The sequence below is a fragment of the Silene latifolia genome, chromosome 10 (genome assembly GCF_048544455.1).
Source record: "Silene latifolia isolate original U9 population chromosome 10, ASM4854445v1, whole genome shotgun sequence".
Lineage (NCBI taxonomy): Eukaryota > Viridiplantae > Streptophyta > Magnoliopsida > Caryophyllales > Caryophyllaceae > Silene > Silene latifolia.
In genome coordinates, this window is record NC_133535.1 from 114,585,859 (window position 1) to 114,600,327 (window position 14,469).

The window sequence follows — 14,469 nt, forward strand, 5'->3', positions numbered from 1 at the left end:
ATACCCGATTTTCGTATACCCGGTTTTTCCGTATATCCGGTTTTCAAATTTGATCAAAAGGAAAATCTATCACAATTGTCCAATTATATCTCTTTTGTTTTAGATGCAGCAAATATAAATAAAGTTTCAGACTCAAACTGAATTTTAAATCATATCAACCATGGGTGTTAGATAGACATGGGTAAATAAAATATCAGAAATATTTGAAACCTATAGAATAGGCGAGAATATAACATTTATATGGAATGAACTATTTTAAGATCTACAAAAGTTGATCTATGATTTTGAAATTTTTTGCTTGTGACAACTAAGGGCATGTAATTTTTCTAATTAATATGGGTATGAGAAAGCCTATATTAGTCCTGTCCCCTCGCCCGTATGACATCCTTGCTTTTAGGAGTCGTTTTTTTCCTATTATTCGAGACTTGGTAGAGTATTTTAGTCTCGTTAGACTTTGGGAGCAAAATTCATTATCTTTTAGGAATTTCACACTAAATGTACGTCATACTCTTTGCAATGATCCTCTGTATTGCTTTTGCAGAGTCGTCAATGAATTAGTTTGACCATGATTTTTGACATATTAATGGTCAATGTTATAAACGACGTTTGACCCTTGAGTAGCAATGGGAAAGATGTTTATTAAGAAGGAAATGGAGTATACATGATGAATTTTTTAACATAACTCATAATGGTATGTTCTACCAAGTGTGGTATGTCGTTTATGTTGTTGAGGAACATCAACTCCGTAAGAGGACTGTCTAAAGAGACAATGTCTTATTATCAATCGCCTTGGAAAATTCGAAATAGAAAGGAAGATAATTACGGGTTCCAAAGTTGGCAAATGTACTGAACCGAGCATAGGAATGACTTCCTCGGATGCAAAGATTCCTTTTGTTCTTAAGCGGAGACAATATACATTGAGGCTATGCTACGCTAGACAATAAATAAGAGTCAGGGACAATCACTTAATCATGTTGGAATTTATGTGTTGAAACCAGTTTTTAGTAATTGCCACCTTTACGTAAAAGTGTCAAGAACAAACGTCATCTAAGGGATTAAGGTTCTCATCGTGATAGAGACCAAATGTATCAAGGCCAAACGAAGGACATTATTTACACAGAAGTTTTCACAAATTTATCAAATTATGTGTTTTTAAGGTTTCATTTTGGTGAGCTGCACCATGTTTACAGTGAGCGTTTTTTTTATTGAATTAAATACAGTTGTGCCTGCGAAAATGAAAAAGCAAAGTACATATTATAACTAAATCACTTGATGTTATAAGTACTATTGAATGTCAAATTTTTACGGTAAAAGCACTAATAATTCATCAATCAACTATACCAACCATGAATTTTTGTTCATCGATGAATCAACATAGTTGGACTTTTTTGTTAACTTAAAAATATATTTTTACAGATAATTCTAATAGGAGCCCCGTGCATCGCACGGGCTTTCCAACTAGTAGGGGATGTATTGTGAATAGACGAAAAAAGAGATAAGAAAGATTATTTAGAATAGGGGGAGTAGTATATTAGAATTTGGGCAATTCAAATTTAGGTTTTGTGTACGTAATACTCTGAGACTTTGAACCTCTCCTCAGTCCTCACCATATCAAATTATCAATCAGCATCTCTCCGTATTTCTTTTGCTTTTTTTAGTTGCCCTCTCTTATCTGTGTAGCAATACAAAACACAGCAATGGCGAGCGGGTGCGAGATTTTCTGTGAGATAATGTGCGCAATCTTTCTACCTCCCCTCGGCGTCTTCTTCCGCCATGGTTGCTGCAGTGTAAGCTCTCTCCTTTACTATTTATATCTTATCTAATTAATCGATTTATCGTTAGATGTCATGGAATGATAATCATGGTGTAATGATTAATTGCAGTGTGAATTCCTGATATGCGTGCTGTTGACGATGTTAGGATACGTCCCTGGAATGATATACGCCATTTATGCAATTGTTGTCGTTGATAATAATTGGTACAGAGACGAAGATTACCACTACCGTTCTCTTGCTTGATCAACTTTATAAGTCGCGTATCGTAATCCTTCTTATGTTTTTTGTTAATATGGATCTTAATTTGATTTTCTGCAATTCTGCGTAATGTTATTTGCGTTGTCACTGTGTATTCGATTTTTTGACCTATTTTTATGTGAATTTGGGATTGATTAAGATTTAAGACTTGACTCGATTGACCGAACCGTTCGCTCACCTGGAACCTAAGAGTCTGTTACAATGACAGTGAGCGAATTAAGAGAGATACTCTGGTCGTACAGAAGACTTCTCTCTGTCAGGACTCGAAGAATTCTAAGTGCGGAAGAATTCTATCTGTCCGGACTCGAAGAATTCTAAGTACAGAAGAGTTCTATCTGTCCGGACTCGAAGAATTCTAAGTACAGAAGAGTTCTATCTGTCTGGACTCGGATGTAAGTTTACCGTTCAGTCTTCAATCCAAATATAATACAGTATAATTTAGCATTCCAGTTCGGGTTTTATCTCATTCTGGTCTGATCTGGAAAATGAACCCAATTTAGTTCAATCCCTAGTGCTATGCTTCCTTCTAATCGAAGCAACTCTGGGGCCTTATTTCTGTCAAAATTGGAGTTGTTTCCCGTGCAAAAATGGCCTTATTTTGACTTCTGAGCCTACAAAAGTAGCAAAGTAGACCTTGGACGTTGGTCTTCAACGAAGCAGTCGTCCGATATAGTGGATGACCGCCATTCCTATTTAAGCATTCATTCCTATTTAATCATTCTGAGGACAGTACAGGAATATAAATGAATCATCTAGCGACTTTTATCTACGGGATTGGCTAATCTATGTCTCGTTCCATGGATTGGTAGAAAATTTAAGCCGTTGGGAGTGCTAGAGCAAGTAAGATACCAAGGTTTTTGACGAAACAACAATTCTTGTTTAATCGGGTATTATAGAGTCTGTTTAGCAGGATCCAGGTTCAGATTCAGACACGCTTGACTCACATTTGCCCAGACTAGCCTGAAATACAACGAGTCTAAATCACACGGATTAAGCTTTAGGCCTGAGATCTGGGCCAAATACTGGAAATTTATTTCTTCTCTTACAGTTAAAATCTAGTTTGTATTACAAAGTACAAACCACGCAAGTACACGATCTGGATCACAAAACAAACAAATAAATTGAAAAGTAAAGAACATTGTACACGTAAACCTGGCACATTGCAGATTTGCAGTACTAGCTTTTTTTTTCTTGCCGAATTTCAGATTAGGGGTACTAGCCTATTATGCATACAGAAAACAGTAGTCCAATTAGGAAGCAATGGTGATTGACAGAGCTGCTATGCTCACGGAGTCACGGACATCACTACATAGAACTGCTACCAGGCAAATTTAAGTAAACATCAACACACAGGAACAATAAGCAAAACCTGATAGCTCTAAGACCATCCCCAAGCAAGGTCACCGACTGGGTCGTGACCTTGTCGGGTCACGCTAATGACTTCTTAAACTAGGATTAACAACACGATTTTGGTGACCTTGAATAACTCAGGGGCAACCCATGACCCTGAGTAGAGAAATTGTTAGAAGTTGGTGACCTTACACGTGGCGTCTTTCTATTGGTTTACAACATTAAAAAATCAAAAACATAAAAAAAGTACAAAAAAAAAGTGCAGCTTTCTCTGCTTCTTCTCTGTTGTTTACTGCTTCACAATTTACCCCTTTTTCTTCCTTCTTTTCTTTCCGCCAATTTCCTTCCATTTCCCCAAGTCTCTTTAATTTTTTCATCCATAATCTTCTCAACTCCTACCATACAACCATAAATATTAATTGGGTAGTAAAAGTAAATGTAAAAAACAGTATAAAACTAGAAGTAAAAAATGCAAATCAGTAATATTTTTAATCTCCTACCTAAAATTAATTACAAACATAAAAAAAATATAACTCAAACACTTATATAATTCTCAATTTTCAAATATATTATGGATTTAAACGAGTTTGATTTTTCAAGTTATGCTATTGACGATTATTCAACATATCAAGACTCTCAAAATTTCGATTTAAATCAAAGTAATCCAATTCCCACTTTTACGGAATTAATTTCGGATAGCCAAAAAAATCAAAATATCGATGTTTTTGGAAATCAAATCTTGTTGTCCGAACTACAAACTCAAGAATTTGTATCAGAAACCCCCCTTTTTTGTTCAAAAAAAAAACAAAAAATCATTAGCATCCACAAAAAATCAATCCAATTCGAAAATGGATGATCGGATTTGGACCGAAAAGGAGGAAGAAGCTCTTATGTCCGCATGGATTATGTGTAGTACCGACTCAATACTTGGAAAAAACCAAAGAACCATCACAAGATGGAATGATGTATTTCACTCTATGAAAAAGTCGTACGGAAAATCAAAATCAAAATAAACTTGGGATTAGGAGTATCGAGGGAATGAAAAATCGATATAAACGACTCAATACAAATTTGTGAGTAAATGGGTTGGTTGCTACACACAAGTTCTAAATCGACCACCTGAAAGCGGCACTAACATCAACATCAACGACGACATAGAATTAGCTCAAAAATTATTTCGAAAGGTGAATAATGGTAACGATTTTACCGACTTTTATGTTTACGATAAAATCATGAGTGGTCACCCCAAGTGGAGCTTACAAAAACATCAATTTGAGCTCTTTGGAAACTCTAAGTCGGGTTCAAAAAGGTCAAGGTCGGAAATGGATTCTAGCCCTTCTAGTGTAAATGTCGGGACCCCGTCTAGTCTAAATGTTGGAACCCCGTCTAGTGTTAATGTTCCAACCCCGTCTAGTCTTAATGTCGACGCAAGTGACCGACCCGAAGGACGGGAGGCGACTAAAAAGAAGCGGAATGGAAAAGCACCGAGGTCGTGCCGATTCTATGTTAAGTGCGGGGCATTTACCGAGAAATAATGGAGGGAAATAGGCTCACTACGAAAGAGCAAATTGATTTTCGGCAAAAAAGGCTTGCAGCTGATTTTGAAATCGAACAAATTAGGATTCAAAAAATGAAAACAAAAATAGAGATGAATTGGTTGAACACATTGCTCTCGCAACAAAATATAAACCCGAAAGATCAAGAGTTGAAGGACAAGCTAATGGACAAATATATGTTTGATATTTAGTTTATTTAATATGTTGCAAGGATTATTAATCAGAAAATAAATTATTATTAATCAGAAAATAAATTATTAATCGGGTTTATATTTTGTAAGGATTAATCGGGTTTATATTTTCTGATTAATATTTAATATTTAATATTTAAACTCGAAAATTAATTATTAATCAGAAAATAAATTATTAATCGGAACAAAATTGCAAGGATTAATTAGATTTCGAAAATTAAATATTAATCAGAAAATAAATCGGAATAAATCGGAACAAAATTGCAACGATTAATCAGATTTCGATAATAAATAAATCACAAAGCGGAATGAATGAAATCAATGAATGAAAACGATTTGCGTTCATCAAACGCCCTTGTCTTCTTTGGGATCGAGCTAATATGGGGAAGGTTCTTATGGCTTGTATTATTATGCATAATATGATAGTTGAAGATGAAAGAGAAACTTATCTTAACTATGAAAACATAATCGCAGAGTTCAAAGAAGATAATCCGACTTCAGCTAGTGATGATCCATATGAATATCATCGTCTTAGAAGATCGCCTCAAGAACGATTCATAGAAATTCATGGTGAGATTCGTGATCGTGCCACTCATAACGCTCTGAAAAATGATCTCATTGAGCATATTTGGCAAAACTTCCGTAACTCGAATTAGTTTAGAATGCATTTTTTTTATTTCGTAGTATTTAATGTTTTTTAAGATCGTGTTTTTTTTTTGAATTATGTATGCGGTTTTTTTATATGTTGACTCATGCTTTCAATAAATTTTATTTATTGCCAATAATTTTTTTTAATGTACACTATCAAATTAATTTACTTAACATATTTGAGTAGAATTTATTTTAAAAATGAAAAGAATAACTTAATTGTAGTATGTTATTAAATAATAATTGTAAAAGTAAGAGAGAGGTTTTGGTGGGGTAGTGAATGTGGTAAATGATTGGAAATGTTGAAAAGTGGAAAAATGATTGGGTTGGTGACCCAGGTCGTGACCTTCTGCTTGGGAGGGTGAAAGTGGGTCAAGATTAATAAGGTAAGATTAAGAGGAAAATTTTTGGTGACCCGATTAAGGCGACCTTCTGCTTGGGGATGGTCTAAGCCTCTAACTAGTTTTAATCCCGTGCAAAAAAAAATGCACGAGTTAATTCTTTGATTGTGACATACGAAATATGTTAATTAATACGGCAACTTTCATATTCTAAATGAACATATTAAATAAGAAATGTTATTATAAAAGGACTTTCAATGCACAAATAAAAATCAATGAAACTCAAATTTGAAAACATCTCTTCATAAATTACATTAATAAGTAGTTGCGTCTAACATACGTTTATCGGCATCGCATTAAATCTTTATAGCAATTGCTCACTCTACTACCATGATAGATAAATCAAACCTCCACAAATAGGTTGAATGTTGGATGGTACTCATAGAGTCATAGCTGACATCTCTACTAAAATACATCTCACGTATATTAAACGAATGTATGGAATCAAAATAAACGGAAGAAATACATAATAGATAGAAGACAAAAGAAAAATATCTCAATTCAATTATTTTAAAGAAAAAATAATAATTAAATTAAATACTTGATTTTATATTACTCCCTTGAAAAAAAAATTTGTATACAACCAAACCCAATATAATAATAACTCACAGCTAGAGCTGGCAAGTCTGACCCGACCCGAGCGACCCGACCCGAACCCGAGCAAACCCGACCCGACCCGACCCGATACATCATTTGACCCGAAATGACCCGACCCGATAATGACCCGAACCCGACCCGACTCGTCCCGAAAGGGTATGCTGACCCGATATGACCCGAATCCGATATGACCCAACCCGACGTGACCCGACCCAAACCCGACCCGACTGACCCGATTGCCACCTCTACATCACAGCTCTCACAAATCTCACAAGCCCAATATAACAACTCTAATAAATCTCAATCAAAGAAATCTTTTCCTCAATATAAAAACCTAAATGCTCATTTTTTTATTGTTCCCTCCTTTCGTCTGCCGCCCCCTCCCTTGAAATCTTCAATGTTTTTTTTTTCAACTAAAATCTGCCACCCCCTATAATTTCATCTCTATTTCCATGAGAATATAAAGTCTTGTCCAATATATAGATTTTTTTTTTGTTATTATTAATTCATTAGTTTTATCTTTCTCATCAATATTGACACTAAAAGTAACAGTTCTAGAAAAATAGGTAAAGATTTTCATATTTGCTGTTTAAACTCATTGCTTTTGTTTCCTGCATGTGAACAATTTTGCTATTTTGATTGTGAAATACAAAGCTCATTGTTTACAATTTTGATTTCTGAAATACAAAGCTATTTTGGTAGGCATTTAAAGACGAAATTATCAATAAGGAGTTTTGGAATTTAATTATTCACTGTGTTATTTTATTATAGGATTATGTTATTTTATTCTTATATTTTGCATATAAAAATTGGTGCTTCATTTTATATGCAAATATTTTTTTTTTAATTTTTTTTTCATATCTTATTTCTTCATTATTTCCTTTTCGAATATGTGTCAAATTGGTTCAGTTTTAATAGTCCTAATTTTTTTTCCAATTCGAATATTCATTGATCTACTCCAATTTTAATATAATATAAAATGTTCAGTTCATTAATTAATGAAATTAAACTATATGAAACCATAAATGTATTATCATATAATATAAAATTCATTCAATAGTAATTAATATGGGAAATAGGAAAGAGAATTAAAAGTAAGAAAGCGAGAAATTAATTGGATTGATGATCATGGGTTTCATTTACAGTAAAAAAAAAAAAAATTGTTTCTCAATCCCTAAAGTTAAGGAGCCAATATGATTGAGCTAAATGCTTCAGCTTTTATGTATAGGGGATAAGGTGATAAAGTGATGATTAGGGCGTTTATTATTATGCTCCTAATTATAACTTATCCTCGACTCATCGCGTCAATCGAGATGGATGGGGTTTTAATAAATTAATTTGCTATTTCAGAATTTGGTCATAGGTCAAGTTTTACGGGTCTTAACCCTGGCAAAATGAGGAAAGTTCAGGGTCTGTCATGTTGGGTTTTCAAGTTTTTATATCAAAAAAAATTTATAGGTCTTAAGTAAAACCTCACATTAACATACATTATTGTAAGTTTGTAATCATGTCATGGATCCTATAGCTTCTATTGTAGATAGTACTTATTCATCAGCTGGGAGGGGACTGTTCTTGTGTTGGAGCCTGTGTCCTCCACAAATTAGTGTGATAACATTAATAAATCTCTTAAAGGTTCACAAGGGTATACTTCGTATTTTAATCAGTTGATTAACGATTACCTAATAACGGTTGGCTTGCTAGAAAGTTTGACGTTATTATCATACAGATGGCGGTGATCAACTGGTCCCTAAAGGTCACACCTATAGGATGTGTTTGAGAGATGTGGTTATAGAAATATAATCACATTGATGCCTTATATGATTAAACAGTTAGTCAATGTGTTGATGAGACAATTATTTAATGAAGATTAAATAATATTAGTTGAGACGAATTAACTGTCAATTCGTAAATTGAATATAATAAGTTATATTTAATTGAATGTATGTAATGTTAGCTTGGACGAATTAATCTGTTAATTCGTAATTAAATGTAATCGGTTATATTTAATATCAACAAGATGAATGTGTCATAGTGGTAATAGTGAGGGTACTCAAATCAAGAGGTCATGGGTTCAATCCTCACTAGATGACAATTTACACATTTTTTACATTTTGGAATAACCGAAAATAAGGAGATTATACTCCTTGCTATTTCGGGATTTGGGCCGAATAATTAAAAAGAAAAATCTACCCTAATCTACCTCATACACGGTTTAAGAGGGATTAGTGGTGATTTTTCTAACCTAATTCATTCTAACTCATTTTTCTTTGCCTCTCATCTAAAAACACAAAAAATCTAATTAATCAGTTAATTTTTGGATCGATTCTAGCATAATCAAAGGGCATTTCTCATATCATCTTGGGTGCAACTGATAGGAGAATATCATTGCGATATTGTTCATAGGCCATAAAAGCTAGGACCGAAGGTTATTTCTTAATCTTTTACGATCTTGTTTATGCAATTTAATTTTATGACTAGTTATCATCACTTTAAATTCGTTATAATCCTTAAAGTTAAAGGGATGCATACAGATGAATCCTACAAGTGGTATCAGAGCCAAGGCCACGAATTTTAATTTTGATGATTTTCATAAAATTGTTTGTAAACAATAATTAGGGTTTGCGAAAAAAAGTAATCGGCTGGATTTTTTTTGAGCCGTGGTATTTATTTATTTTTATTTTTATTTTATTTTTTTCGTTTCCATTACTGTTCACGGATGAACAGTATTTTTTTTTTTAAAAAAAAAAAATTCTGTTTTTTTCTTTCGGTTTCTCCTGAAAAACCGATTAAAGTTTTTTACGGCTGTTTTTGTTTATGCCGATTTGAAAAGTATCCGAGAAAAGAAAATTTTTTTTTCCTGTTACTGTTCACAGTGGCCAGAATAAAAAAAAAAAAAATTTGTTTTGTTATGGTTTTTACAGAAAAACCACAAGAAAGAAATAAAAACGGGTTGTTTTTGTTGTTTTGTCTATCCAGCCGAGAGAAAAGAAAAAAAAAATTTTTTTGGTTTCTGTTACTGTTCACGTGCTGGACATATTTAAAAAAAAAAAAAACTTGTTTTTTTTCGATTTTAGCTGTTGATGAGGCATATTCTGCACCCGCTGACCGAGTCAACATATTGAGCAAGGTCAAAGATATCCAAAGCAAGTCAACACTTGATGACCCTAGCCGAGCGCAGCCCGGTCGGCTGTCACTTGGGTCTCGGCCATGCAACTAGCCAGCCGGGACACACATCCGCGTACTCACATCCAAGACCCCTCGGCATGGAGTCAACAGGGCCCGCCGGCCTGCCATGGGTCCCTCGGCCGAGGGTAGATCAGTCTTTCCACCTGCTCTGCCACTTGGCCACTACGTGACAAAAGGTGAAAGTCTATAAATACTCCTCAACCCTCATTGAGGAAAGGATCCGCAAATAATCAATCAAACATACTAATCTGGTATAAACTCCCTTATCTCTCTACAATATACTTTGTGTCAAGTAACACACAACTTAATCCCTTTAAGTTTACTGACTTGAGCGTCGGAGTGAGTTCGCTCGGTACCAAGCCGAGCCCTCAGTTTGTTCATCGTTTCAGGAGAGGCCGAAAGGAAGAGTCAAGCAAAGTCATCATTCTACAAGCTTACGTGGTAACAAATCTGCTCTGGAACTACACCCGGAACAATTGGCGCCGTCTGTGGGGAAAACACTTACTAAAAGCTCATTAAATCCCTTACAAAAAAAAAACAAAACCCACCTATCAAGCTAAGAAGATGTCAAAACAACAAGAAGCAATTGTGACCGACGAAACTGCATTCTATCAGGATGACACTGTCCACAATTCTGAGATCGGGCGCTCCCCCACCGGCCGAGTGATTGAGCCGGTGAAGTACGGGATACCCTCTGAACCAGAAACACCGCTGCCTGCCGGCCAAGTCACTATCATGGGACATGTGGTCGATGCAGCAAAACTAAAGCTACTCCTGGACCTGATGGGTAATACGCCGATCACCCCCGCCACAACGACGGTGACGGCAGCACACCCACAGGTGAACAGGGCCCATAAAGTGACCCCGAACAACTTGTCCGGGGCAATAGAAGGAGCCCTGCATACTAGGACGCCGGCGGTGCCCGTGGTGCTAGTGGCAGACCGAAGTCCTTCCCCAACTTACAGGAGGACAGCGTCGCCACCACAGCAACGAGGCCACCCCCGAAGAAACGAAGAAAGAAGTCCGACTCTCCAAAGTCGGACAACAAGAAGCCCTTCCCGCCACGGGGAGAGAAGCCGGACTAGGAATGCGAGGAGCCGATCGCCACGTGTCATTCGGCACGTGGTCAGACAGCCCCTCAGTGCCTACGTCCTCGGAGTCTCCGTACCGACCAAACTGAAGCTGCCGCCCCTATCGTACAAAGGGGACAGTGACCCAACCGACCACGCCGAGGCTTTCGAGTCTTACATGTCGGTATGGGAGCAGCCTGATGAGGTCTGGTGCCGAGTCTTCCCAACAACCCTTCATGGAATGGCCCAGAGTTGGTACAAGGGGCTGCCTAATGATTCGGTATACTGCTATGCCGACCTAAGAGACAACTTCGTAGCCCAGTATTCTTGCAACAAGAGGAGGGCCGTGGAGACATCCGATCTCCTCACTATCCGACAGGGGGAAGACGAGTCCCTCCGGAGCTACGTGAAGAGATTCGACGCAAAAGCTCAGCAGATCCGTGAGCTAAACAGTGAATTGGCGGCCTTCGCACTGATGAAAGGCCTGCCGAAAGGCGACCTCAAAAATGAGCTGATCAAGTGCGAGGTCCTCAACCTGGACTCCGCCAGAAGGATGGCGGACCAAGCCGTAAAGGTGGAGAATTACCACAAGACCTGGGTAGGCCACAGCGAAGCTGGGCACCAAGAAAGGAGGAGCCGCCGGGAGAATATCGATGAAGGTCGCCGTGACGATGTCGGTCACGGCAAAAGATCTAACAGAAACGAGCTCGGTGGGCGCGGGGGGAGTTCGGGACCATACACCCGAAGCGGTACCACGGTCTCACCCCCGGTCAAATCACCGGCCGAGGTCTTTGCCCCGAGCAAAAGTGAAGGGCGAGAAATGGCCAAGACCCCCAAGACAAGGGCGGAGGGCGTCAAGCCAGTGCGATTACCACGGCCGGCCGACCATAAGACCGACGACTGTCGGCATCTGAAGAACGCCATCGAGGAGCTGATCCGGAAGGGGGCCCTCAACAAGTACGTAGCTGGGAAACCAGAATCCAGCTCCGACGGGGCGAACAGGAAATCAGTATTCCAGAGAATGGGAGTGATCCGTGTGTCGGAGGAAACGAGAACGGCGGGTCGGCTAATGGGCACAAACGGCACCTAAATGAGCTATACCAAGCCATTAACTTTGTGCCCACCACAGCGATCCCCGCTCACACCGTCCCCGATATAACCATCGGAAAGAAAGACTACGAAGGAGTCGTAGCCCACACAAATGACCCCGTTGGTAGTCCACCTAGACATAGCCAACCACTTGGTCAAGAGGTGCCTAATTGATACAGGCGCCTATACAAACATAATGTTCAGGGAATGCTTTCTCAATCTCGGTCTGAAGATTGAGGACCTGAGCCCCTGCACCAACCCACTGTACAGCTTCTCCGGGGCCGGTCTGGTACCCCTGGGGTCTATTAGACTGCCGGTGATGTTTGGCCAAGACGGTGCGGCCAAGAATGTTTTTTTCTGAGTTCGTGGTCATTGACGGTTCGTCCGCCTACAACGTCCTCATAGGTCGAGTCACCTTGAGTGAGGCCGATGCTGTGATGTCCATCCGGGCCCTGACATTGATGTATGTCTCGGACCGGGGGGAAGCGCAAAAGCTCGTCTCAAAGGACGAAAGAGACGAAACTGTCAATGTCCAAATATCTGCCAGAGGGTGTAACATGCAATCCCTCAAAGTGGCGAAGAAATCAGAGAAGGGGAAGAGCCCATCCTTACAATAGGAGGGTGATCCGATGAGCACCAACAACGTCAGCATGGTCGAGGGGGCCGAGACCGAACAAATAGAAATTGACCCAGGACGCACCGTAATCGCTGCGGTGTCGGTGCCGGAGCCAAATTTCGAGCCGACCTCCTAGACCTGCCGAGAAGGAACAAAGACGTCTTCGCGTACTCAACCCCGAGATGCCGGGAGTGAGCCGAGAGGTGATCGTTCACAAGGTGAACGTGCTCTCCAACGCTCGCCCATCAAGCGAAGATGAGGAACTCCTCGGCCGAGAAAGATGAGGCCATCAAGGCCGAGGTAGACAAACTGTTAGAGGCGGGCTTTATCATGCCTTGTACTTACCCTGAATGGCTAGCAAACGTTGTAATGGTAAAGAAATCATCAGGGGGTGGAGGATGTGTGTGGATTTTACAAATCTTAATAAAGCATGTCCTAAAGATTGTTATCCCTTGCTTCGAATAGATAGTTTAATAGACGCAACGGCAGGCTACACTATGCTGAGCCTGTTCGACGCCTTTTCAGGGTACCATCAGGTATTCATGGCCGAAGAAGACATGCCTAAGTGCGCATTCATCACCATACATGGCACATACATGTATAAAATGATGCCGTTCGGTTTGAAAAATGTTGGCGCAACTTACACTAGGCTGGTGGACAAAGTGTTTCAAGATCAAAAAGGGCGAAACATCGAGGCTTACGTCGACGATGCTATTGTAAAAAGCAAGTCTGACGGCGAGCACTTGGCCGACTTGAGCGAAACGTTTTGTTCACTAAGGAAATACAAGATGAAACTTAACCCAATGAAATACAACTTCGGTGTCCGGGCAGGTAAGTTCCTCGGCGTGCTTGTCAGTGCCAGGGGAATTGATGCCAATCCAGAGAAAGTCCAAGCAATACTGGACCTTCCGGAGCCGAGGAATCGAAAAGAGGTTATGATGTTGACCGGGAGAATGGTGGCTCTCGCCTGTTTCATCTCTCCGTTAGCCGACAAAAGCACCCCATTCTTCAAAGTGTTGAAGGGGAATAAAGACTTCAGCTGGGGGGAGGAACAGAGCACAGCTTTCAGGCAACTGAAAGCTCATCTTCAAACTCTCCCGACCACCCCGGCCGATCTTTGGGGAGACGCTATATCTATACATAGCGATTACCTCGGCCACGGTCGGTCTTAGTAATCATCGAGAGAAGAAGACAAGCAAGCAACACCCAATCTACTTTGTCACCATACACTGCTGTTGCCGCCGAAAGAAATTACCCACGATTGAAAAAGCGACCTTTCTTTGTCGTCGTTGCCGCAAGGAAACTAAAACCTTACTTTGACGCACATCCCGTGACGGTCTTAACCGACCAACCATTGGAGAAAGCATTGGAAAAATTTGAACAATCCGGCAGGCTCATCAAATGGGCAGGAGAGCTATCCGGCTTCGGCATTCAATACAAGCCGAGGCCCTCGATAAAGGGGCGAGCACTTGCGGACTTCTGGCCGAGTGCACATATCAAGAGGAACCAAACCCCGGAGTTTGGGAAGTATACACCGACGGGTCCTCCACGGCGAACACTCGGAGCCGGCATCCTTATCATCAGCCCAAACGGGGACGAGTTTGAGTACGCCTTGAAATTTACCTTCTCGGCCTCAAACAACGAATCCGAATACGAGGCGGTGATAATCGGAGTCGAGCTAGCTAGAGTGCCGGGAGCGAGCACATTGTGTTGAAGACAGACTCACTATTGG

General features: G+C 39.5%; 1 protein-coding gene across 1 annotated transcript; it reads left to right on the forward strand.

The window, feature by feature from the left end:
- Positions 1–1,623: 1,623 nt before the first annotated feature.
- On the forward strand, positions 1,624–2,178 carry LOC141609136 (hydrophobic protein OSR8-like). Its single transcript, XM_074428326.1, has 2 exons — positions 1,624–1,787; positions 1,884–2,178. Exons 1-2 carry the CDS (start codon positions 1,698–1,700, stop codon positions 2,016–2,018), a joined length of 225 nt encoding a protein of 74 aa, XP_074284427.1. The 5' UTR covers positions 1,624–1,697; the 3' UTR covers positions 2,019–2,178.
- The last annotated feature ends 12,291 nt before the right edge of the window (positions 2,179–14,469 follow it).